The 27,355-nt window shown below is 38.1% G+C and overlaps 2 protein-coding genes across 11 annotated transcripts; one reads left to right on the forward strand and one right to left on the reverse strand.

Annotated features, from left to right (window-relative positions):
• The first annotated feature begins 426 nt into the window (after positions 1-426).
• Positions 427-21,704, forward strand: hgs (hepatocyte growth factor-regulated tyrosine kinase substrate). 10 transcript variants are annotated; one of them, XM_084130841.1, is made up of 22 exons: positions 427-765; positions 2,024-2,108; positions 2,216-2,291; positions 3,611-3,703; positions 4,079-4,202; positions 5,037-5,089; positions 5,187-5,255; positions 6,103-6,227; positions 8,362-8,442; positions 9,142-9,271; positions 11,184-11,282; positions 11,367-11,462; positions 11,544-11,582; positions 12,216-12,377; positions 12,459-12,672; positions 13,997-14,169; positions 14,241-14,381; positions 16,612-16,789; positions 16,902-17,035; positions 18,138-18,233; positions 18,356-18,442; positions 19,702-21,704. In XM_084130841.1, the coding sequence occupies exons 1-22, from the start codon at positions 729-731 to the stop codon at positions 19,795-19,797; spliced, it is 2,388 nt and encodes a 795-aa protein (XP_083986967.1). In that variant the 5' UTR covers positions 427-728; the 3' UTR covers positions 19,798-21,704. The 10 variants fall into 10 exon arrangements, with proteins under 10 accessions (XP_083986967.1, XP_083986970.1, XP_083986965.1 ...); XM_084130844.1 differs by having other exon boundaries at positions 9,169-9,271; XM_084130839.1 differs by having other exon boundaries at positions 439-765; positions 8,356-8,442.
• On the reverse strand, positions 21,602-26,470 carry LOC311093593 (methyltransferase-like 26 B). The gene is made up of 7 exons (XM_084131111.1): positions 26,414-26,470; positions 25,192-25,394; positions 24,243-24,405; positions 23,526-23,585; positions 23,330-23,397; positions 23,108-23,186; positions 21,602-21,883 (listed from the first exon to the last, which is right to left on the reverse strand). Exons 2-7 carry the CDS (start codon positions 25,389-25,391, stop codon positions 21,836-21,838), a joined length of 618 nt encoding a protein of 205 aa, XP_083987237.1. The 5' UTR covers positions 25,392-25,394; positions 26,414-26,470; the 3' UTR covers positions 21,602-21,835.
• Between the last annotated feature and the right edge of the window lie 885 nt (positions 26,471-27,355).

The following is a 27,355-nucleotide window of genomic DNA, read 5'->3' on the forward strand; positions in this document are numbered from 1 at the left end:
ATAAGTAAAGCTGTGACAGTTGAGTGCATGAATCCATTCTTATTGGAATGTTCACTATGAACTCTTACACTATTACAAATTGGCTTAGAATAGTGCATAAGTAGCCTACACACATTTGGACACACCTGTTACATTCAGGGCGGGGCGGGGCATTGTCACATTCAGGTAGCTCTTTCACAGTAGGCTACTTAGTAGGCTACACATGTACAGAGGGTTGGGAGTAACAGCGTTGGTTTCATGCAGCAAATACATTACATCATTTAACAAAAATGACTGGCACACTGAAATGTCAATAAAACATTCATTTGTTGTATTGTGATAGCACTAGAATGGGAAAAATAATAATAAAATAAGGTACAATTTCTCTCTCTCTCTCTCTCTCTCTCTCTCTCTCTCTCTCTCTCTCTCTCTCTCTCTCTCTCACACACACACACACACACACACACACCTTGAAAACCAGATGCAGTCCATGGCAGACGATAGACACGGAGGATATGTTTATACATCTTTTATTATAAATACTAATGTCATTTAAGAATAAAGCAGAGTCTTTTTTATCACTCTGGCTATACAGGGAGTGACTATGTTACTGTAACTTGGACTTTTATTTGACATTCGCGTCTTTCTTGTGCGCATGCGCGCGTTACCCGGCAGTAAAACTCGCTTATTCACACAGGTGAACAACAGCAAAACAGACTCAGAGATCGTCCCGATATCAGAGATTAGACATGGGCAAAGGCGGCGGAACATTTGAGAGACTGTTGGGTATGTATTATATTTGATGTTTTCGGTGTTAATTCTGACTGACAGACCGATGAGTCTGCTAATGCTAACGCTAGCCCAGCTTCACTAGTCACGGTAATGTTAGCCCTCAACATCTATTGTCTTTATTTTTCCCATCGAACATTCAAACACCAGTGACACGAACTTAAACATGACATTGCGACTATCCTTTTCAGTTCAGTTCAACTTTATTGTGTTGTTATTGTCTTAAGTAAATCAATTAAGTTATCTTATGCAAGCTAGTTAGCAGCGCACCGGAGCTAAAGCTATTTTCGGGCCTCTATTTCACAAGCTACAAAAATCATAAAATAACAAATCATATGTGCGTTTTTCCATTTATGTACTCTGTCGTGTGTGTCTGATGTCATTGGCAGTGAATTTTGTTTGTCATTGACAAAATTCGCTGCTGACAAGGCAGTTGTACCGCACATTTAATTTGGCATATTGTAATTGCGTTTCAAATAAAAATCTATGTTTTCAGTTGCTCACACCTTTCGGAAAAGTGTCATTTTAGGATTTTGGAAGGTGTGAGTTAGTGTATTCCCGTAAGTCAGGGTTGGTTCTTCCTGTTTGCTCATGTAATCGAGTCTAGAGAGAGAGAGAAATGTTTTGATCCACTTACACATATTAACCACAAAACAGTAACTTCCTATTTCACACATCAGCTCCATTTCCAAGACTTCACAAAGCTCTATCTATCTATCTATCTATCTATCTATCTAATATATCTATCTATCTATAGGCCTATATATATATATATCGATATATCTTATCTATATTGTAATTGTGAAACATTGATTAAATTGTGTACATTTCTGATTTTGAATTAGGCAACATGTAAAATCATTTTACAGTGAGATATCGAACAACAACAAAATAATCAAAGTTTTCTTTCTTTTTTTGTGTGAATATTGTGTAATTTGTATTTTAAATATGTAGATAAATGCTGTTTGTATTGTTATATTATTGGCGCCTATAAATGAAGATATTGTTATTCCTTGTGTTCATTTAGTGAATAAAAAGAATAAACATCATTTTTTATAGCGCCTATCAAAGTTGCATCTCGAAGTGCTTTAAAAGAATAATAACAAAACAAAAAAACAACGCGTTGACGTCGGTGCAAAAAGGGTCTATACTATCCTGAACATGGTCTTTTCCTTTTCCTTTTCCCATGTTTTCAGTAAACAGACCTTGAGAGAATTTATTCTGATCAGACATGTGATCCTCCAATCCTTTACAGATAAGGCTACCAGCCAGCTGCTGCTGGAGACCGACTGGGAGTCCATTCTGCAGATATGTGACCTCATTCGGCAAGGCGATACGCAGTAAGAACATAAAACATTTGGTCATGTTTGCATATCAGTGTAAGAGCACGAGTCATAAATATTTTCTTGACTTCCTTATATACTGTTTTGTCATTTCCCACCACCAGGGCAAAATATGCAATTGGTGCCATCAAGAAAAAACTCAATGACAAAAATCCACATGTAGCGCTCTATGCTCTTGAGGTAAGTGTCAATCATCTTCATCATATGTTGACGCCAAAAAGAAATTGAGGATCAAAAGTGAAAAAGTTTAAAGATAAATTGTAAAAAAAAAAAAAAAAAAAAAAAAAAAAGATTACTTACGGTAATTGATAAATGATAAATACATTAAAGTGCCCCTATTATGCTATTTAAAATTTTGTTTTGGAGGTCTGCTGCAACAGGTTTCATGCATCCAAGGTTTAAAAGCACTTTATTTTTCTCATAATATACATTGCAGCATCACCTCTTTTCAGGAGATTCAGTCTCTCTGAACCCCTTCTTTCTGTGAGCCTACTCTGCTCTGATTGGTCAGATGACCCAGTTTGTTGTGATTGGTCTACTGCTTAGACCATTTTACGATTTCCTCTCCGTCTTGTGCAGAGTTGAGCTCGCAAGCCTTTTAAAGTATACTCCTTTGGTTGTGAGCACGGAAAGATGCATTCGGACTAGTGGACTTTGTTTTCAAGCGCTCAAGTCACTCGCACATGCATTGTTGTATGCGTGTGTGGACATCCACGGCGCGGACCCTCTTGATGACAGAAGTTACGTTGCGCGGACGGCCGAAGTATACTTTGGCCTTTAGAATGCCTGTTGGAAACCATTCACAACAGTCTGCGCCATCTGACCAATCAGAGAAGAGTAGACCAATCACAACAGAGTGAGCCATCTGACCAATCAGAGAAGAGTAGACCAATCACAACAGTCTGCCCCATCTGACCAATCAGAGAAGAGTAGACCAATCACAACAGTCTGCGCCATCTGACCAATCAGAGAAGAGTAGACCAATCACAACAGACTGAGCCATCTGACCAATCAGAGAAGAGTAGACCAATCACAACAGACTGAGCCATCTGACCAATCAGAGAAGAGTAGACCAATCACAACAGACTGAGCCACCTGACCAATTAGAGCAGAGTAGACCAAACACAACAGAATGGGTCACCTGACCAATCAGAGCAGAGTAGAGCAATCACAACAGACTGGGTCATCCGACCAATCAGAGCAGAGGAGGCTTGCTGAAAGAAGGGGATTAGAAAGACTGAATCTTCGAACAAACTGTTTTCAGACACTGAGAACTGAGGTCATGCTGCAATGTACTGTATATTATGAGAAAATTAAAGTGTTTTTTGACCTTGGATGCATGTAAACCTATTGTAGGAGACCTGGAAACCTTTAAAATAGCATAAGAGTAGCACTTTAATGTTGGGTACATACATAGTAAATACAAGAGATTATAAAAAAAAATTGTGCCCCCGATCAGTCAAGGTCATGTGTGTAAGTTAGCGTTTGCTTGTCACCAGGTCCTGGAGTCAGTGGTGAAGAACTGTGGCCAGACGATTCATGATGAAGTGGCCTGTAAGCAGACCATGGAAGAGCTGAAGGAGCTGTTCAAGGTGATTGCTGCTAAACTCAACCTGTCTGTCCTGGAGACTGTTGCTTTAAGAGTCTTTGGCTCCGCCTTTATGATCTTTCCAAGTGGGTCAGACCCAGTGACTCATGCTAAACTGTACTTCCTGATTGTGTCATCGTCGTCACATGTTTATTTTGCTGAGGGGAGTTCCAGCAGAAATCAGAAACTAAACGCATTTGGAGTTCTTTTGTTGATTTTCTGTGAGACTGACTAGATTCCAGAGAAGGATTTGAGGTGGCTTAAGAGAGGCTTGATATTTTGAGTTTTTTTTATGGAGTTTTTAGGCAACTTTTGAGTTCAGAGCTCAGAGCTTGTTTTGTAAGCCATCACTGAGAGAATGTGACTCTTCTGTGTTTAGAAACAACCAGAACCGAACGTGAAGAACAAGATCCTTTATCTGATCCAGGCCTGGTCCCACGCTTTCCGCAACGAGCCCAAGTACAAAGTCGTCCAGGATACCTATCAGATCATGAAGGTGGAAGGTAAGATTCATAAACTAAAGGGACCTCACACATACAGCGATTTGCAGTAACCAGAATTATGTGATATTTTGTTCACTACTGCAAGTTATAAACAAACACTTGCCAATGCAAAATAAATAGCAAAAACACTTGATTAGTTTTTAAATTAGAGTGTCCGTAAAATAAGATGTGATTTTGAATGGTGATCGACCGATATTGACTTCACTCTCCATCTCGTGCATCTCGTGTCCGCACAGCTTTCATAGCACCGTGGATGGAAGTTCGACACATGCGCAGTGCAATTGATTTACAGGACACAAACATTTGATGATGGTAGATTAGGAACTATTGTAGCTTTTGCCGTTATACTACTAATAATTGAAAAAACAAATGCTTTAATGGCTTTAAGTGAACCGTTTGCGTTCTTTGTTTAACAGCTCTGTCTAATAAAAGTATTAGACAAATGATAAACAGAGACAATAAACTAATACAGATGGAGAATGGGAGCTCGGATGCTCAGGCACTGGTGTTCTCAGCGCTTTCAAAATAAAAGTCCCACTTCCGACACATTGGCCATACAGAAAAACATGTCTGCCAGCCAGTATCGATTAATTTAAAACTGACCAATGTCGTCTGATATATTGGCCTTGATAATATATCGGTCGACCGCTGGTTTTGAGCATTTGTGCTGCCTACCAACAATGAAAGGGGATCCAACTGTGCAAACACCTACTACGACAACAATACACAATGCTAAAAAAACTGTGTGTGAGAATGTGGCATCACAACAACAATAGTTGCTTAATGACTGCTCTGACACTTTTTAAAGAAATACAATCACTTCTATTTGAACAGGTCATGTCTTCCCAGAGTTCAAGGAGAGTGATGCCATGTTTGCAGCAGAGAGGGTGAGAATAACTGTTGAGTAAAGCGAATACGTTCTGCACACTCTCTGGTGTTTGGTTTGTCATCGGTTTGTCATGTTTTTTTTCTTTTTTTTTCCAGGCCCCTGATTGGGTGGATGCAGAGGAGTGTCACAGATGTAGGGTTCAGTTTGGTGTTATGACCCGAAAGGTACATACTGCTCCTTTGATAATCTACTATATAATCTAGCTATATAATGTTTATGAAGTAGCCTGTATCAGTGTTTCTCAAAAGATGTCCTGAGGACCCTCACCACTTCACATTTTGTATGTCTCCCTCATCTAACACACTTGATTCAACTCATCAGCTCATTAGTACAGACTGCAAGACTGACCAATCGCCCCCAATTCCCTTAAATAGGACACTATTTGAGGGGACAGCCATTTTTAGTGGTGTCCGAAACCATGCTGTACGTTATCGAGTGTACTCATTCATTCCTACGATAACGAGTCTACAACCGGTGTACACTCAACGGCTAGAGAATACCCATAATGCACTGTGACTGTCACGTTGAATGAATTCCCAGCTGAATCATCCATCCATCCATTTTCCAAACTGCTGGTCCAACGTGGGTACAGCATAATATCATACTGGTATAAATTCCTTTTTAAATGATTATTGTTTAATTAAAGTTTATACATGCTAGTTTCCATGACAGAGTTCAAGATCACTTTTTGTTTACTACTAGAGCTGCCAGTTTGCTAAGTTTCAAATGATTTTTAAACTGCAAGCCAAAACTGTGCAAAAGCAGCTGCCCATCCGGCGCACTCAGTGTCCAAGTTCACTCACTCGTATTTATTCACTCCTTCAAGTGGACTATATTAGTGGAGTAATGTAGAGTATTTAGGGGGCAATTTCGAACACCGCTTCGAATTGGATGCCTGATGTGGGAGACATCCAAAATGTGCAGTGATGCGGGATCCAGGACAGGTTTGAGAAGCACTGGCCCGTATAAGCTGATCTCATGATGTATAATGGCTGGTGGCTTTTCATTTAGCACCACTGCAGGGCATGTGGGCAGATTTTCTGTGGGAAGTGCTCTTCGAAGTACTCTACCATTCCCAAGTTTGGCATTGAGAAGGAGGTGCGAGTGTGTGAGCCCTGCTTTGAGATTCTCAACAAGTGAGTATATGTGAAGACTGATATCTATAACTTGCTGTGTTTCCATTCAATGTTGGGAATTTAATTTATGCGCAATAATGCATAAAACATTTGCGACTAAAGCAGCGTTTCCATACCTTGTGTTTAAGAAAACAAAATTGTCGCTTCCTGGGTATTTGGGCGCAGAATATCTGTAATAAATATGGGAATTTGCTGCAATACGGGGAAGCCATTGAGGCTCTTTTTCCTACATCATAAATGACTTGCAGAGCGCGCAGATGAAACGCAGACACGGTCATGTTATCTTGTATTCGGATGCCTTATGTTTGGGAATGCAATCGTGTGAGATGCTTCTCAGAGGGAATTAAAGCAAATCATTCATGACAGACTTCGGCTCAGGCATTTCAGAACGATCAAACCAACATTTGAGATGCTGTTATGCGATTGGTCTGCTGGTTAGTCCAGTTAGTCCAATGGGTTTGTTGTAGCGCATCGAGAGATTTATTCAGTAAATGTTTTTCCATCATAGTTTATGCGCATGTCGTCTTAATGGATAAAAAAAAATGTAACCTCATAGAATTGACTCGCATCTTGACGTTTCCATCCAACATTTTTTTTTTTTTTTGGATGTAATATCCCCAAATTCTTATTAAAATAGGTGGATAGAAACACAGCTACTGTGCTGTTCATTTAGTTTTTTGCTGTCATGATGCCTATAATAATTCACACAAAAATGAAATCTCACAAAAGGAGTTTTTTTGTTGTAAGAATCTTCAAACAGCTGCCAAATTTTGAAGTCAATTGTGAGTCGAGTATCATGCTTGGGGTGGGGAGCATCTGACACTACCATTCAAAATAGGGCTGAACGATTAAATTGCATTTGCGATAATATCGCAGTATGACGTCACTGTCTTAATCGGTGTATAATAGTGATGGGAAGATCTTTGAATCTCTTTCATTTAAATGAACGAATCTTTTTTCAAGTCATTTCGTTCATTTTAGCAGAATATATTTAAAATGTTACATGTTAATTGCCAATTTCTTCAACACATCTACTTGCGCAACGTTGATCACATTTTGAATAAGAGAAAAGGTAGAATGCAACCAAGGTCAAATTATGAGAAACAGAAAATGTTTTATTCATTGCTTAGCTGGGTCTTCAGGCTATGCAGTGTGTTAGTTTACCTCAGCTCCCGATCTGAGTCATTCGTTCTTTTGTCACGGTCACATCGGATACAGAAATGATTAGTTCACTTGGGTTCGAGACTCGAGTCGTTTGTTCTTTTGTCACGTAATTGTATGTTGCTATTATATGTAGGTATTTGCTTTATCAAAGTGGTTTTCCCCATCATACAGATACATTTTAAAGCATTAACCAACTCTTTACCACAAATTTATAAATTGTAAGAAATAAAAAACCTGCAATATGAGACCAGAAACGTATCGCATAACTAAGAGTTAAGAAAAAACTGATTACGCACTTGGTTGTAAATTTTTTTGGGGAATTATTAACTAATTTCTGTATCCAATACAGCGGTCACGTCACGTGACAAAGGAACAAACGACTCGGACTTGAAGACTAAGGAGGTGAACTAATCATTTCTGTTTCCTGTACAGAACCTATAGGATGTCATCACAAACTGAACGAATCACTCTCTGAGACAACTCGAGTCATAATAAAGATTTGTTCAAAATGAAGTAATCGTTCATGATCAACCCATCACTAGTGTATAACGAATCGTTTACTCAGAGCATCTCTGAAATGAGAACGCAAGTGCGCTTTACCCCATTTAGCAAGAGTGCCTAGTAAGAATTAGCCTTAATTATCCACAGATTTTTCAGGTTATTTATATGAAAATTGTGTAGTAAATTACCTATGAAATCATTTCGTTTAGATTGGAGTGAGGTGAAACCAGAACAAAGCAAGTTGTTGTTAGCTAGCTGCTAATTTTATTCAATTGTATATGGTAGAAAATGAGACTATTAGTTCAAATAAACTTTTTAATGCTATTTTTTTTTAATGCTACTTTTTAATATTGATATTATTATTATATACCAAAATAATTATCAAAGAAGGATATTATCGGTGTCTGATAATTGCATAGCTTATATATAATTTGGAAGAGTTTGTAAACTGAATAATTCTCAGCCACAGTCCGGAAGAAAATGAGGGGCCAAAAAATATGAGTGAGCAACCAAGTGTAAACAGTGAGGAACAAAAGAAACAAACATCAAGGTAAGAGATCATACATAATATGAGATATCAAAATAAGATAAGAAAAAATCATAAACTGTTTCTTTGCTTTTATTTTAAATTTATTGTCAGTATTGGGCTCGCAGATCACGTGGGTAGGGCTACTTTTAACTGTGTGTGTGGATGATCATGTCAAAGATCATTTTGGCCCAGGAAAAACCCTGTAACATATCAGCCTGGCCTACAGGAAAGAACAGTTTAATCTATCTAATATTGTGTTGGTCACACCATACAATGATTTATTGCTTGTCTTTGTTGGATAATACAGAAGATATTAAAATAATTAAATCAATCGCAATTAGACTTTCCAAAATCGTTCAGCCCTAATTCAAAAGTTTGGGGACAGGAAGTTTTTTTTTTTTTTGTTTATTAATACTTTTATTCAGCAAGGATGTATTAAATTGATCAAAAGTGACAGTTGTCAGTGTCCCGTATTAGTGACTTTTGACCCATCTCAGTTAGGTTGTAGCTTATATAGGCATTGGATAGAAAGGTAGCTCACTAGGTTTTTGAATGTTGCTAATCCCCCTCCCTACTTTTTGTGATTTCTATCTATTGTGTTGTAATATTATCTTTTTGTATTGTAAAATTATCTTTGAGTTGTCCCTCATGTTCATAAGCCTGCTGACTTCCAGAGATTGACCTGGTTGATTGTGTCTCCTAAACCCTCCTCTTCACCAGCCACCCGTCCCTCTCTCCCCCTCCTAGAAAAGCTGAAGGGAAGGCCGCCAGCGCTGGGCAGTCCGAGCTTCCCCCTGAGTACCTGACCAGCCCTCTGTCCCAGCAGTCTCAGGTAGTGCCCACCGAAGCAGTAAGTAGTTACATTTCATAGAGGGCTCACGCTCATGGGCGTCACAATTATGAAGCATGCCACCAAAATGTATTGACACGGGCAATAAAACAAAAGTTTAATCATCATCATCATCATCAGTTTATTTGGAACTTAAATGCAAAGCAATTTTGAGGCTCATGAGTGAGAGCACATATTACTGTCGAGTTTGTGTGCTTACTGTCAATCCCACTCCAATCAGTAATGAACGCAACTTTTAAAGGTGAAGTGTATCATTTCTGTGCCACTAGTTTGACCAAACAGACTGTTTTCAGAATAGCTGGTTTATTTGCCATTATAATTACAACACTGCTAAAGAGTTTGGGGTCGGTAAGATTTTATAAAATGTTTTTGAAAGAAGTCTCCTATACTCACGGCAAAGTTCTTTATCGTCCTTCGCTTAGAGGTTAAAAAGAAGTTTGAAATACGTGAGTAGTGATATACTGTTAGTGAACATCCCAATGCCGTCCACGCTGCTGAGAGCGAAGGTTAGATGAATATGTAAATATGTGCTGCACGCTTTCCTTTTGATAACAAAATAAACACACAACTAAAATGACAGCGGTGAGAAAACGGCACTTAAAGTGTCTGTGATTGGCTACAATGAACAATGACATCTTGGATCCGATCTTGGATAGATGGATCCGCTGATAGACAGCATTTTCAAACGCTCCCTTGTTGTATCTGTGTAAGCGCTCGGTGAAGAGCGTAAAGATGTCATTGTTGATCATTGTAGCCAATCGCAGACTTTGTTAAGCGCATCAACACAATGGCCAATCAGAGGTGTTTAAGAATCTGTTCAGCAGTGCTTAAAATGCTGGAGGGAAATGCTGATATTGTCACATTTTGTGCTGAGGAAACATACACTTATGGCGCATGTGTCCGAATGTGACGCTGAACAGGCAGAGGTGAAGGAACTGCGCTGAAATAAGGTGTGAATTCTCCGCTGTAATACGATCTCATGCGTAATACAGCGCAGTGATTGGGTTAAAAGAGTTCATTCTCATGAATAATGCGGAGAAGCGCTCAGAACTGGCTGACGTTGAATCGTGCCTCTCCAGCCCCAGCAGCCAATCACACACTCCGGATGAACGCTTCTACCTCAGATTCTGTGACGAAGTTAACCATAGAAGGTTTCCACGAGAAAGAAGGCGGGGCCTCAGAGCTACACTCTCCTATTACATCATTGCCACTGACCAATGGAAGGGGCAAACTTTTCTGGAAAGGCAAACTGTTTTGTTCGATGTTTGGTGCTTGACGTCACATCAGTTGGTTCATCGATTTCTCTTGCAGTACATCGGGGCCTTCAATATCTTTACTGTCACTTTTGATCAATTTAATGCATCCTTGCTGAATGAAAGTATTAATTTCTTTTAAAAAATCTTACTGACTTAAAACTTTTAGTGGTGAATTTTCACACCAATTAAGCAGTTTCACACCAAAGGTAGAGCCAATGTTTTGTCAGGCAAACGGACAGATTGCAGTTTCACTTGGTATCGTTAATAGTGTAGAAATTACACTCTTCACCTTTAATATAGATGTACAATATATCAGTGATTATATCAGTATCAGTGTTGGTGTTTTTATTTTATATTTTTTTTTAACTTGTCCGAATCGGTGGAAGGCAGTATTAATTAAACCACTTATTAATACTAAGTATTAATCATTTCAATTTAAACTGTAAACACTTTTTTTATTATTTATTATAATGTTCTCATACCCCCCTGGCCAATATTAAAATGTTATTAAAAAAAATCTGTATCAGCCAAAATGTCTATATGTGTGCCTTGCTAATATTTAAATGAAAATAAATTTGAATGAAAATGTGTCCTGCCCCCTCTCCTCTCCTGCCTGTTGTTTCGTCCTGACCACCTCTTGCTGCTCTGCTCCTCAGATGCCTCCGAAAAGAGACGAGGCCGCGCTGCAGGAGGAAGAGGAGCTGCAGCTGGCCATCGCACTGTCTCAGAGCGAAGCGGAGGAGAAGGAGAGGATGGTGAGACGGCTACAAGCTAACGCTGCTGTCAGCAGAAATGAAGGGGCACGTGATGATTGTGTGTGTGTGTGTGTGTGTTTACAGAGACAGAAGAACCCTTACTCTGCTTACCCCAAAGCAGATCCCACCCCTGTGACTTCCTCCGCCCCTCCTGTCAGCACTCTCTACTCCTCACCTGTGGTAAAAGACCTTAATTTAAGTAATGAATTGAAGATAACATGTATCTATAGTGGCTAAATTGTTCCCCTTTTTACATTTCAGAACTCATCGGCTCCATCAGCCGAAGACGTGGATCCAGAGGTAAAAACAATCATTTAAAGGAATAGTTACACTTACATGCATTCATTTTGGAGACACTTTTAACCAAAGTGACTTACAATTGAGGAGTACAAGTGATTTTAGGCAATAAACACACAAAAAATAAAAAGTTCATCCAAAAGCGAAAATCCTCATTTATTTACCCTCATATCAAGACTATGAATGTGTATTAGTAAAGTAAATATGCTGAAGTTATACAAACTACTGTTCAAAAGTTTGAGGATATGGAAGCTTGTTTCCACCACTGAATAAAAAATAAAAAAGGTAATTGCGACATTTTTATCTCACAATTGACTTTTTTCTTACAATTGCAAGATATAAACTCACAATTGCGAGTTATAAAGTCCAGTTCTAAGGGGAAAAAATTACTGCCTTTTTTTTCCAGGAATTGCGACTTTTTATCTCAAAATCCTGACACTTTTTTTCTAGCAATTTGCGACTTTATATCACACAATTCTGACTTTATAACTCACAATTGCAAGTTTATATTTCACAATTCTGAGAAAAGTCATAAAAAAAAAAAAATCGCAGTTATCTTTTAAATTGTTTTATTCCGTGGCCGAAAGAAGCTTCCATACTCTAAAATACAGTAATATTGTGAAATATTATTTTCAGCTGGCCCGTTACCTGAACAGAACTTACTGGGAGAAGAAACAGGAAGAGGTTCGCAAGAGTCCCACCCCCTCTGCTCCTGCTCCTGTTTCATTGGCTGAGCCCGTGCCAATCAGCCAACCAGTGGAAAGCCACGCTCCAGTCCAACCCATCAACATAGTGGAGGTACTTGGAGCTCTAAAATGAATAGTCACTGTTTAACATAACTCATGTTCTCCGCTGAATGTCTTGCGTCTGCTTCTTCAGCAGCAGTATCAGAATGGAGAATCTGAGGAGAACCATGAGCAGTTCCTGAAGGCCTTGCAGAATGCCGTCACCACTTTCCTTAACCGCATGAAGAGCAACCACATGCGTGGCCGCAGCATCACCAATGACAGCTCCGTGCTCTCTCTCTTCCAGTCCATCAACAACATGCACCCACAGCTGCTGGAAATACTCAACCAGCTGGATGAAAAGAGAAGTGAGTCATGTGCGCGTATCTGTGCTTCAGGCCCGTTTCCACCTGGTATCAACATTCATGAACAGTGCTAAATATAGGTGCAAATTGGCCTCCAAAACACGTGATCTGGTCAAAGGCTGCATTTACTATTCAATAAAACCGTTAATTATTGAGAATGAAAATAATCTAAATATGGTTTCATTATCAGTTAGTGAGGTCTTTCGCCTGTGCACCGAAAACGTCAACAAGTAAACAACTCGACATTTGATTTTTTTTACTGTTAAATTCAATTTACATTTTGTAAAATGGGACAATCATTTGGATCAACACAATATTTAGATAGGTAGGTTGGTAGGTAAGTAGTTAGTTAAGTAGGTAGGTAGTAGTGTCGATATTTTAATGCGTATCGAGACTGAAATATCTCAAGCAGTTCCAATACTCCTTTTCTGCAGTTTCGATACACAGATACCAGCTGTGCTTTCTCGCTCTCACTTCTCTCCGACGGCAAATTGACACACACCACCTCCTCTCACTCACTCGTCTCATTCACTCTGGTTGAATAGTGCTTGTATTGCGCATGATTTTAGTCATTCCCTCAGGTTTCGCTCTCACACCAAAAGCACACGCACCACTGATGTATAAGATGTAGGTGTCGCACACACGCCTCTCAAACAGCTCGCTAGAGCCAAAGTGGTTATTTTGTGGCTTATTGCGCTCAAATGGTCTAATACATACAAAATTATGTCAAAATGCCCATCTTGCCAAATAATCAGGTGAACATAGTTTTGGAACGTAAATAGTTGAGAGAAAACACATGCTGTGTAACAGTATGTTGGATCTTTTTTTATTTTTTATTTTTATTTTTTTGTAAATGTAGTTCAGTGACTTGAATAAAGCCTTCCTGTGCTGTGTGTAAGCTATTACAAAAAAATTACCCAAATTATCAAAAAATTATGAGATAAATTATCTGTATGGCAGTATATATGGCAGTTTTCCCCATGGTATAAAAAATGGTATCGAATATCGATATTTTTCAAGGTATCTTTTCGAAGTTGGAAATTCCAGTATTGTGACAACACTAATAGGTATTTTTATATTTTTATTTTTATATTCTGGTATAATTAGAAATAAATTTGAAAATGAAACCATTTAAGTAATTATAAAAAAAGCTATTTACCTGATCTTTTTGTTAGAAACTTGCACTGTAGATAACTTTTTCAAAATGACACAAAATGAGCTTTTACTAGTGTATTGTAGCTTGGTGGTTTGGTGATTTTAAAGTATCGTCCCAGAGTGAATTCTAAGGTCTTGATATGCTGAATGTTGTCTCCTCTCTCTCTGTCAGTGTACTATGAGGGTCTTCAGGACAAGCTGGCGCAGGTGCGTGACGCGCGGGCGGCACTGAACGCTCTGAGAGAGGAGCACCGGGAGAAGCTGCGACGGGCTGCCGAGGAGGCTGAGAGACAGAGACAAATCCAGCTCGCCCAGAAGCTGGAGATCATGAGGCAGAAGAAACAGGCAAGTTGCTTTTCTGTTTACCGTTGAATCACGTGACGAGGGGGGAAACTGACTGCGATTGGTTGCTGCAGGAGTATCTGGAGATGCAAAGGCAGCTGGCGATTCAGCGCCTGCAGGAGCAGGAGAAGGAGAGACAGATGCGCCTTGAGCAGCAGAAACACACCATTCAGATGAGAGCACAGATGCCTGCCTTCTCTCTGCCTTACTCACAGGTGCGCACTGCTGCATCCACACTTTTGACACAGTCAGCCTGCCGTAGTGTGCCGAGGAACTAATCAGTCATGATGAATAATATTATAATATAAGTTAACTAGTGCTACACGATTAATCATATCGCAATTGCGATGTGAAGCCTATGCGATTATATGACGTAAAATGCTGCGATTTTATATGAAATTAACAAATTAGGGCTGTTAACGCAATTAACGTAGCATCTGTTAATTTTTGTCATCTTTTGGCTAGTGTTACATGAGGAAGCTTGTTTCCGCCATTGAATAATAAATAATAATAATTGCGACTTTTTATCTCACAATTCTGACTTTTTTTCTCACAATTGCGAGATATGAAGTCAGAATTGTGTGAAATAAAGTCGCAATTCTGAGAAATAAAGTCAGAATTGCATGATATAAAGTCGCAATTGCGTGTTATAAAGTCAGAATTGTGAGATATAAACTATTCTGAGGTAAAAGAAAAAAAAGTCAGTCTTTTTTTTCCTTAGAATTGGACTTTATATCTCACAATTGTGAGTTTATATCTCACAATTCTGAGGAAAAGATGTCAGAATTGCGAGATATTAACTCGCAATAATGTTATAAAGTCAGAATTGCGTGATATAAAGTCGCAATTGCGAGAAAAAAAGTCAGAATTCTGACTTTATAACACGCAATTGCGACTTTATTTCACACAATTCTGAGAAATAAAGTCAGATAAAAAGTCGCAATTATCTTTTAAAATGTTTTATTTTGTGGCGGAAACAAGCTTCCATAGTTACATGATCCCGCTCTTATTCATGCAAATGCTTTTAAAGCATTCGTGCTCGACAGCGGTTGGTCTTAAAGGGACAGTACACAGGAGCCACTAATCATCTCTGTCGTTAAAGTTAATCAAAGAACAAAGGGAACAGAGAAAAACACTCACTGCTCTTGACTAAAAAACTTTTGTAACTTTAATAAGGATTAGTCTATATATAATTTATAATTAATGCAGCACAATCTGTTTGATAACTTTATTCAATTTATGTAGGCTATATGTCCTACGTGTTAGATAGAAAGGGCACAGGTAAATATGATATGTGAGGGTTTATTTTTTTTTAATGGGTTTATGTGAGAATTGTTTGAAGTTTAGCTAAATTAAAAGTTGTTATATTTTTTGAAGCCTAATAAATGAAAAAAAAAAAAGATAGCTTTCAGTTGCAATGACGGAATCACTGTGATGTTCGATGGCTATAATTAATGTTTAAAATGTTGTGTGTATGTCATTTTTATCCAGACATCAATGGCTTATTGATCATTATAGGTGTTATCAATCATTTAGTTGTTGCTAGTTTGAGTTGAGAAATAGGCTACACATTTCAGCATTATCACATTATCATCCTTGAGAACCAAGCAAGATGACTCAGGAAACCATTTGTTTATTATATCGCAATCACATATCGCAATATTGACCTCAATAATTGCAATATGACATTTTCCCCAAATCGTGCAGCCCTAAAGTTAACAAGTAAATGCATCATTTGTATATCTTTGTAGATATCTGAAAGTTTGTTCTTACTGAGAATTGTATTTGAGTTGTTTGAAGAGCTGGCCAATATTAAAAGCAGTATATTTTGACATTTCTGACTATTTAATATCTCTAATAATAGATATATTTTGAAATGTCTTATAAAAAGTAAAATAATAATGGGTCAATACACCAATCCTTAGTTTCAAAATGTGTTTTTGTCTTGCCCTGATTCACTATGGTAAGCCTATTATAAGTGTTTATAATATTAAGTTAATATCACTAAATTAAAAATGATGATAAATCAAAACAAAAGCACTAATGGTAACTTGGAGGAATGGAAACGTTTACTTATCTGAACATAGAAATTATTACATTTTATACCCTATTACAAAAGTCCCTTTACAGTTACAGCTTTCGTAAAAGTACAGTTGCGTGTGTTGCATGTAGAATTATAAACCTGCATTTAACCTCCAATGAGTATTTTAGAAAACTCTATATTTTTGTCAGAACTAGTGCTCTGTCACCCCTGCTTCAGTCTGTAAAGTTTAACGGAGACCCGTTTGCTGTCAGGACAATCCTTTCTGCGAAATGGAAATAATCACTTGACTTAAAATGCACAGACACAATTAACTGATAATCAAATTCTTAGGTGATCATTGTGATCCTCACTGATTTTATCAATTAGTTGTTGCAGCCTTGTTTGTAATGTTCTGTTTGCAGATGCAGTCGCTGCCTCCTAACGTTGCCGGAGGGGTGGTGTATCCCCCCACTGGCCCTCCTAGTTATCCGGGCACGTTCAGTCCTGCTGGTTCAGTGGAGGGGTCGCCCATGCATGGAGTCTACATGAACCAGCCCGGACAGACGTCTGCTGGTGGCCCGTACCAGGCCATGCCTGCAGGTCACCCAAACATCCTCTACCTTGTGTTAATGATTCAACTAGATAAGCTTCTAATGTGCTACAATTCTTTTTTTCAAATTTATTAATAGATTCTCTGCCCACTGTTTTTTAGATCCCAACATGGTGAACGCTTACATGTATCAGCCTGCTGGCACCAGCGGACAGCCGGTCGCCCCTGGACAAGCCCCTCCCACAACCACCCCTGCCTATACTAACTACCAGCCCACACCCACGCAGGGCTACCAGGTCAGGACATCCCGTTCAGAATCAAAGCCTTACATTTACCTAATATGGGGTTAAAAACACAGATTTTATACGATTCTCACTTCAGTGAACCGATATTGATTCTTAAATGCCAATTATCAATCTTTTATTCTGTTGTTTTCAGTTGATGTGTGAACAAAACTTTACTAAACACTATTTGTAACGCACTCCCCATCCAATAAATCCCCAATACGTTTTGTGGTTTGTCACTTTTGAAATGAAACAGTCATAGTTTTCAATTAATGTCAATTTTATTAGAAAATTCAAACAATAAGTGCTGTTTTGGCGCTCTTAATGTGATCGCTGTGGCATCTCAGTTCAAGCACCACGTGAGCTGATCATTTCTTCTGCTTTAGTATTGTTACAGTACAAAATAAACATGAATGAATGAATGAACATCAGAAGGTATATTGAAAGATACAGTACAACTTACTGAAATGTATCATGTCACATGCAATTGTTCAATGAGTGTTTTACCGCGGAAAGATAAAATCGCTTGTAAAGTCACGTAACGCTACATTTACCTCAGAAAAGCCATTCACTGTGTCCGTAAACTCGATAATTAGCTAGAAAAATGACCTCTAGAGAAGAGCATTTTTATAATTAAATGCATTTTGTCATATTTTTACATAAGCTGTTCTTCAATATTTAATGTATGTTTGAATAAATCTGTGATAAACATGTTTAAATGTTTATTTCGAAAACGAATTGGTGTAGAAACATTTGTCATTAAAAGATTATTATCACAACTTTATTTTAAAAACTGCCTTGTGTAATTTAATTGTATACATGTCCGTTGTTATTTTAACCTCTAAATATTATAGTAATGTACCAAATGACACGGCGTTCCCCATATAGTTAACGGTATTAGGTGAAGGATATTTTTCCTTCAGGAATAATTGATGTACTGTACCTGATATATACTGTATATCCAAATGAATTGATATTGAATTGAATCAAGATCAGAATTAAATGGAATTGCAAGCTTAATCGAAATCGAGTTATGAAAAGTATGTCTATTCCCAGCACTAACAAAACGCAATGTTTAATGTTGGGCATGAATGTTTTCATGTTGTTTCTCTAGAACGTGGTGTCCCAAGCTCAGAGTTTGCCCCCTATGTCCCAGGCTCCCCCCACCAATGGTATTGCCTACATGGGCTACCAGCCATACAACATGCAGGTATGCTTTACTATATCAGAGCACATTCGTGGCTTGCATTAAACCTGTATGTCTCAGATCTCATGTCCTTCTCAAAAACCATACAGGATGTAAAGTTTGATTGCTGTTGCATTCTGTTGCAGAATATGATGAACGCTCTTCCAGGACAAGACCCCAACATGCCCCCCCAACAGCCCTACATGCCTGGGCAGCAGCCTATGTACCAGCAGGTCAGAAGTTTTATGGATAAACATTTCATTGTGTGGAATAGCATACTCACATACTACTCTCTTACCATTTTGACAGTGTATTTTTTTTACACATATTGGACATATTATACCTAATTGTAGTGTTGTCAAAGTCAGTACTGAATTTTTTTAAATGTGACGATACCAGCATTTACCTCTAGCATTTTGAGCGCTGTTGAACGGATTCTTAAACACCTCTGACTGGCCATTGCGTTCACACACTCAACATATATGTCTCTGATTGGCCATTGTGTTCACACACTCAACATATATGTCTCTGACTGGCCATTGCGTTCACACACTCAACATATATGTCTCTGATTGGCCATTGCGTTCATGTGCTCAATATAAATGTCTCTGATTGGCCATTGCGTTCACGTACTCAACATATATGTCTCTGATTGGCCATTGCGTTCACGTGCTCAACATATATGTCTCTGATTGGCCATTGCGTTCATGTGCTCAATATAAATGTCTCTGATTGGCCATTGTGTTCACACGCTCAAAATATATGTCTCCGATTGGCCATTCAGAGACACGCTCAACATATATGTCTCTGATTGGCCATTGCGTTCACGTGCTCAACATATGTCTCTGATTGGCCATTGTGTTCACACGCTCAAAATATATGTCTCCGATTGGCCATTCAGAGACACGCTCAACATATATGTCTCTGATTGGCCATTGCGTTCACGTGCTCAACATGTGTCTCTGATTGGCCATTGCGTTCTCGTGCTCAGCATAAATGTCTCTGATTGGCCATTGCGTTCACATGCTCAACATATATGTCTCTGATTGGCCATTGCGGTCACACGCTCAACATATATGTCTATGATTGGCTACAACGATCAACGCTTCAAATACATGTTGTCTTCACCGAGCGCTTACACAGATACAGTTTGAAAGCAGGCGTCTATCAGCAGATCCGTCTATCAGGGGATATATTAGGGATCCGCTGATAGATGCCTGCTTTCCAACGCTCCCGTGTGTATCTGTATCTGTGTAAGCGCTCGTTGAAGAGCGTGAAGATGTCATTGTTGATCATTATAGCCAATCAGAGACATATACGTTGAGCGTGTGAACACAATGGCCAATCAGAGGTGTTTAAGAATCTGTTCAACAGTGCTCAAAATGCTAGAGGGAAATGCTCATCACATTTAAAAAATTTCAGTACCAAAATAATCAGTATACACTCAACTGTGTGTTTACACTGTCAACTGTTTGTTGATGTTTTTGAACAGATGGCTCCCCCTGGTGGTCCGCAGCAGCAGTCCCAACAGCAGCACCCGCAGGCTCCTCCGGGCAGTGCAGAGGCTCAGCTCATTTCATTCGACTGATCGCTCATCATATGCCTTCACCCACCAGATCCAGCACACTACATCCAACCCTCCCGCACCCTGCCAGTTCTGGGGTCATTATCCTCCACCTGCTCTCGCTTCACGATGCTCCACAAGTGTTGAAGGTGTACAAATACAGTAAAAGCATCTTGCTGTCTGAGTCCCTCTCCCTTCCATGTCTCTTTAAATGGAGGAGGAGAGGCTACAGATGGAGCTGGTGGGGAACCTTTGTCTCTCAGCTGGATGAATCTCACAAAACTCAATGTCTGGGTCACATTTTACACCCAAAACAAAAGAACCCCCCATAAAGAAAACCAAGCCCTTTTTAGAACTTTTTTGGGGTATTTGGGGGTGTATTTATTTGTCATGAAAATAATGCAAAAAAATTCTTAATGGTCCTAAATTAAAAAAGGCTTCTTTATTGTTTATGGAAGCCTATTTCCACCACATAAGATGCTCATGCTTTGGAAAAATCATAAATATGACTACTAAGTCATAATTGTGAGATTAAAATTCACAAATTTAATGTTTAAGGTTGAAATTTTGTTGAAATGTTGAAAATCAAAATGATGAGACTATACGCATAATTTAGAGTTAATCTCAATTTCTCCATCTCATCTCAAATTTCAATATTATGGGTCATAATTGGGTTAAAAAGTTGAAATTATGATGCTAAAAAGTTATAATTGTGACAATCTTTTTAAATCAATTGAGACTTTTTATCATAATTATGACAATTTCTCGATCGCATTTTAAAAGTCGTTTATTTTGAATCATAATTGAGTTAAGTTGAAATAAGGATGTTAAAAAGTTAATTGACCAATTTTATTTGACTTTTTACATTAAAATTGTATCTCATAATTATGATTTAGTATCTCATAATTTTTAATGTCATAATTATGATTTACCAAAGCATGATTCATTTTTTCTCACGTAGCAGAAATGAGCTTCCATAAAACGTGACCTGGACATGTTTGTGAGATTCACTCTGCTGCTAACTTTCCTCTCTCTAGATTTTTTCAAATGTAGTTTTTCCTAATAAAAACGAGCTTATGCTAAGTTAGTCATTTGTACTATAGAGAGAGAAACACGGTATGATTTAAAAAGACGACATAACCATCCTTTGTCTCATATTTTCTTAAAATGTGTTTGCATGAGTGAATATGTAACAGCCATTTGTTTTCTTAAATTTCGAGACTTGCTGGCTTTAGCAGAGGTCACTGAGGCGTCACACACCGATCTGCTCTAAAAAGATCACGTGACATTCCAGTGCTGGTTTCCGTGTCTGCAGTTCTAGAAATATTTCAGAAGCTCTGAGTTTAGGATCAGTGTTGTGGAATCCTTGCTAATGATTTATGCCGTAGATGGTGCACACATTGGCTTCTGTCATATAATTAACAGCCAATGAGATTTCAACTTTACTGCCATTTGCATATCACCAATGGAATAGATCCAGATAAACGGACTGGTGTTTCCAAGTACTGCATGCAAGTTTGCCAGACGTCTTTGCTCGATGTGGATCAGCCAGGGGTTCAGAACCAGACGAATCAGTCGATCTCAAAAGCCGCAGTTTCATTACCAATTAATCGCAGTGTAGAATTGAGCATCAATGGCAGACAAAGGCAGTCTATTTTTAACAGTGGTTATGGACGGTTTTGAAGAGAGATAGACAGCTTTTGGACGATTTGAACGGTGCATGTTTGTAACAAACACACACAACCGGTGACTTCTGTAACCCATTTAATATCATCTTTGTTCCATACTGATCCGCCTCATCCTAAAAAGAAGTAATTTTAAAATCATATTTAATAAATATCTTGTTCTTTTATTGGTCATACATTAGTGGAAATGTTTCTTTTCTTGTCTCTGATCTGAAAGTATGTGCACAATAAAACAATGTAAATCTGTCCGGTTTGTGTGTTTTACAGTACTGACAGAATGTGAAAATAATGTAAAAAATGGGTTCACTGATGGGAAGTGAAGCGCTGTGGCTGTTTTATCCTGGAAACTGGATCCGTTTTCTGAATGAACGGATTTGCTACAGTCTTCTGAAGACAAGGCATTTGTTGCTCTCCGGCATCTCAATCTGTTGAATAATTAAGCAAATGACAGGTTATTAATATTCTGTCTTTTGACGTTTTCAATCAACAGGAATCAGTGAATCGCATGACACCTGTCAAGAACGCCCTTCTCATGTTTCTAATATCACCTTGAGATTATATTTATCTTAAAGTCCCCCTGTAGTCAATAATCTCATCCCTTAAAACTCATCTTTGATCACCAAAATGGCATTTAAATGTTTTTTTCTTGAAAAAAAAAAAATCTGTCATGCCTTAAAATAGCTTGAACGTAACTCTACACCCTTGCCTTATTTAGTCATGCGGTTCTATGAATATGGAAATATTCCCCGCCTCCACTCACTCACTCACACCAGCTCAGAGATCCACCACATAGACATATAAACAACATTAAAAGCTTGATTTAAGGGGGACTTTAATGAAGTATGAATGAAAAAATATTTAAGAATTTAAGACTATTAAGATTTAGTGTGTTGTATAATAAAACCCTCCACCCCCTAAATCCTCATTACTGTTTAACACCGACATGAAAAAAAGACTTGGATTCTCATTACTGCTGTGTGAATTCAACTGTATATGTGTATGTTATGTTAGTATTATATTGCAATGTGAATAATAAAAGAAAATCATCACTGAGAATGAGAATTACAGGAAAAAAAACAAACATTCAAATGCATTATGATTATTAAAATTATTGGAGAAATGTGCTTAATTGTTGGTTCAAAATCAAAATGGCGTCTTCTTTTTGCCTTTAGGTTCAGTTCATTATTTGGTTTCTTGGTTGTACTAGAATAGGTTAACATGCTTTAATGTTCACATACTGTACATTTTTGCAACACCTTTATTCCGAGATAGTCTGAAACTGATTTCTACGAAGCCCCTCCTTCTGAAAAGCCCATAGTGCTCTGATTGGCCAGAAGACCCAGTGTGTTATGATTGGCCAAAAACATCAAGCGTTTGTCAGAAATGTAACGCCCTTCTCCATAATCGTTAGCTTCAACCAACTTCCAAGGCTTCAGAAGCAATTGCAAACAAGAACAATTAATAAAGTCGTTGGTTTTTCAGATTCTGGAAAATGTCCCTTTCTTGTAGACTATGAGCTTTGTCACTGTGCAGATCTTATACATGTACGTACGAACATACACTTTACACATTAAAAGAAAAGGAAAACATTAGAAAAAGTATCACATGACCCCTTTAAGGCTTCAGAAATGAGATTGAGCGTCCCTCACCATTCGTTCCATCCTCATCCCATTACTGAAGGCCAGCTGTCGGAGCACGTCGATGTCTGGAAGACCCCACTCTGGATTCCTGAGGACATCGGGTATAAAACGGGAAGGTTTGTAAGCAGTGCACCTGAAACACCTGTCTGCATATTTCATCTAATACCTCAGTAAATAGGCTACTGAATCTTGAAATAAAGAGGAAAAAGGAGTCTGGGTGTGGAAACCCACATCTGGCGTAACGTCTGGTCCAGTTGTTCATTGCAGATGGGAGTGATGGTGCCATTGATCGCGTACGGCTGAGAGACATTCATTACACAAGATTATGATGTTTATACTGAGATTTGTCTTGTATTAAAAGTGATTATAAATATAAGTTGTTTATCAAAAATATATTGGACAACATGTAGAAATGAGATTAACTCACTCCGTAAGTCATTAGAAGGCCGTTCTGTTTCAGTATCTGCCCAGATCCTTTAAACACACCCTGTGGATTACATTAATGTCACCATGAAATCAAATTTTTATGGAATATTGCAGTATTTATGAATGACTTATCCACATATGTATTTATTTTTTAAAGTAATGTGCCTCGTAATCTTTAAACAAAAGCAACAATTCTTCTCTGAAGACGTGTTTACTGGGGCAACCTGTCACTCACATGAGATCAGCCAATAGCAAACCACAACCATCCAATCAATTCCCCATGGACAACATAAAGTCTTTTCTTGTTTGAGAAGACGTAGCCTAAGCAATAAGGAACGAGGTTGTGCTGTATCGTGAACAAGTCACGGCTGAAGGGGGTTGTTAGGCACGATCAAACCGTTTTATTAAACCGTTACCACACAATACAAATATTAAAGCCAAAAAATATGTACCAGTACCCTGGTAATCCAGAGTTCTCGCGAGAGCACAAGTTGAATTTGCTCAGCGAGTTACTCTGGTGTCGAGTAATGATGTTCATTAAATATGCCCCTCGCTCTGAGCTGCACCAATCACATCGGGTTATCTGATATAGGCGGGCCAGAGGCGAGCTAAACAGATGACGACAGCGCTGAATTATATGGAAATTCATCCTCTTTCACATGTAGGCTATACCTGTGTAAAAGCAGATGAGTGTGTACTGTATATGTGTGTGTCATACCTCTGCAGTGCTGAAGGGGCTGTACTGGAGCAGGTTGATCGCTATGATAATGTCACAGGAGCTTCGTGGCAGTCCTGCCCATTTCTCCCAGGGTTCACTGGCATCCAGATGCACCGGCTCCAGTGCTGTTTTTACTTTAGTGGCCTCAATGTAAGCTCTGATACTGCAGCAGAGTAACGTTACGCTCAAAACCCAGATCATTCCATAATACACACTTGAAAATAAAGGCTCCAAAACTGGATTTTCTCAGTGGTGTCATAGATAGAAAAACATTTTTGGTTCCTCAAAAACCTTTCAGTGAACTATTTTTTTCTTAGTGTGAAGAACATTTTAAAGTCCCCCTGTGGTGAAAATCCAGCTTTTAATGTTAAATGTCTATGTGGTGTGTGTATGTCTATATGTCTATGTGGTTCACTTTAAGACAAACCATGTGTATATTCATAAGTCGACACCATTGCTGAGTATTTTCTCCTTAAAACTGCAGTGAACCAAAGACAGTCTCAAAAACACGGTTTGAAATTCGCTGGTGTTTCTGACGTCACAAACTACCTTGTAACCAATCAGATCAACCTGTGATCGTCAACGAGTGGATCTCTGAGCTGGTGTGAGTGAGTGGAGGCGGGGCTCATTTGCGTATTCATATAACCACGTATACTAAATGAGGCAAGGGTGTAGAGTTATGTTCAAGCTCTTTTAAGGCATTAAGAATTTTTTCCGAGGAAAACATTTTTAAATATGTCATTTTTATGATGAGGTTTAAGGGATGAAATTATTGACTACAGGGGGACTTTAAAAATCTAAAGAACCTTTTTCCACTATAAATAACCTTTTTTGGAATGGAAATATTCATGGAACCATAAATGCCAATAAAGAATCTTTATTTTTAAGAGTGTATATAAGAGTTATGACATTTATAATAGCACTGTAACAAAGACAGCAGCCCGTGTACCTGTTTCGGGATTCCTCCTTGATGTCTGACGGCTGCCATGTGACAAAGGGCATTTCTTGAGCGAAGTGCACCACGTGCTGGCCCGTGCCGGATCCTAACTCAAGGCCGAACAGCTCACGATGAGACTGATCCTCCAGAATCTCCCACAGTACCGACAGCAAGCTGTCCTGACTCCGCTCGGCCGCCGGCGAGAGCAGCATGATCTGCAGCAGAAGGGTATATTAAACATATACTTTTGCTGAATGTTGAACATTTATTTTTATATAAGTGGTAGAATGACGCCATTGCCGCAAGGCTGTGGCGGTAAATACAGACCAGTTTGCAAAATCACCACAAATGCGCAAAGGGACGGTTGGCACCATTGATCAGTAAGGCTTTCATTTGTAAATGAAGATTAAAGTCACCATGAAATCAAAATGGACGATTCTTATTTATTTTTATAAATGATTAACCCATGCACATTTCTTTTTAAATTCATGTGTCCTCATAATCTTTAATCAAAATAACCTTCTCTTCTCTGATGATGTGTTTACTGACATGAGGGCGGGGCAACATGTCAATCATTTGCTCCGCCCTTCATTTGTTCTTGTCCGAGAAGCCGTTTCACTCACACGTCACAAGAGGGAAGAAAACACTATAACAATTTATGTTTCGTGCTGACTTTAAAGTAATGGAAAAAATACTAATAATAATAATATAGCATTATAACATTGAATATCGATTTATCATAGGTAGCTAAGATTCCAGCAACTGCTACAGTGAAATATTACAGTGACGGCAGTGCTTGAATTTGCTCATTTTTTGTAGTTTGTATTTTAAATTACTACACATTATGCCATAAAATAAAACTGATAGAGGTGGATTGCTCTAAATTGGGACATTATGTGACAACCTAGTTTTCTAATACATGGATATATTTTCACATGCGTGAAATCACATTATTTAATGTCACAAATAAAACGTGTTATAATTAATCGATGCATTTCGACAAGTTACGCACTTTGATATTCATTATCTGTCCTTTTTTGACACATCTATTCCATATAGCCCTACACATGACATGCCAAAAATATAGGCTAATTTCCATTATTTTAAAAATTGTTGGCCACTTTTAATTAAATCGTTCCTTCGTTGTTTTTTGGTAAAACTAAAAACATTGTAGCTTGTATTTGTAGGAACAGAACTCAGAGACACATGATAAATGTTGTTGATTGATACTCACGCTGTGCTGTAGTTCAGTCGGAGCAGTGGAAGAGCTGAGTGATGGACAGCAGATTGATCAGGAGATTACACGGATAAGAAGCTTCTGTCTGCTCCTCCCCTTTAAGATCTGTATAACCAAATGCCTCAACATTTATACAATAAGGAAATAAACGGAGAATGCAAATAACATTTATAGCCAGCCTTTAAATAGCCTAACCTTTTTGTTGAGCTAGATTCCATCAAATTCCATCATCAGTTAATTCTTTGTTTTTATAGGTTAATCTCAATTTGATTTCCGAATGTTTGCCTATGAATTGGTATTTTAAAACTATATAGTTTCTTGTTATTAATATTTTTTTATTTTACTTATTTAAGCATTCATGGTGGCCATTTTGGTCACATCAGGATAGCCTGAGCTCCTTGAAACAAAAACTGACACATATGCACTTTACATGTACACATATAAAACATTTTGCACATTCTTGTTCCTTAAACGTAGAACTTAGTGCAAATAGAATGACCAAGATCATTAAAAGTTCCACTTATAATGTCAGTTTATAATGGGAAGGATTTGAGTCTCAGTCATATATATATATATTTTTTTTAGCGAGCATCTTAGTGTGACATAGCCTACATGCAGAATAGTTCTGAATTTTTATTTAAATATTATATTATTTTATTTTTTTAATGCATTTTTTAACATTTCTCCTCCTTGATTATATATCTGGTGGATGAAATTGTCACATAGCCCTAAATGGCGTCTATGCTAACTTTCAATCAATCAAATCAATGAATCAATCATTATATTTATTTATGGTTTATAGTTAACATTAAATAAAATTAGATACGAATTGTGAGTGGCATAAATAGGCTATTATTTCAAGGATTTGTTTTAGAAACCTTTATCTAGCCTAATTTGTGTAATGCATCAGTTTAGAGAGATATTAATAACCCATGTCTG

The sequence above is a fragment of the Abramis brama genome, assembly GCF_963993115.1.
Source record: "Abramis brama genome assembly, chromosome: 1".
NCBI classification, from domain to species: Eukaryota; Metazoa; Chordata; class Actinopteri; order Cypriniformes; family Leuciscidae; genus Abramis; species Abramis brama.

Bases quoted from the DNA above. Each gene is read 5' to 3' on its own strand.
- hgs (XM_084130839.1), top strand. From the start codon at position 729: ATGGGCAAAGGCGGCGGAACATTTGAGAGACTGTTGG. The intron at 766-2,023 runs GTATGTATTATA...AATCCTTTACAG, and splicing joins AACATTTGAGAGACTGTTGG to ATAAGGCTACCAGCCAGCTG. The intron at 14,170-14,240 runs GCAAGTTGCTTT...TGGTTGCTGCAG, and splicing joins TCATGAGGCAGAAGAAACAG to GAGTATCTGGAGATGCAAAG.
- LOC311093593 (XM_084131111.1), bottom strand. From the start codon at position 25,391: ATGCTGCTCTCGCCGGCGGCCGAGCGGAGTCAGGACAGCTTGCTGTCG. The intron at 23,586-24,242 runs GTATGACACACA...TGTAATCCACAG, and splicing joins GCCCCTTCAGCACTGCAGAG to GGTGTGTTTAAAGGATCTGG. The intron at 23,398-23,525 runs GTGAGTTAATCT...AATGTCTCTCAG, and splicing joins GCCTTCTAATGACTTACGGA to CCGTACGCGATCAATGGCAC.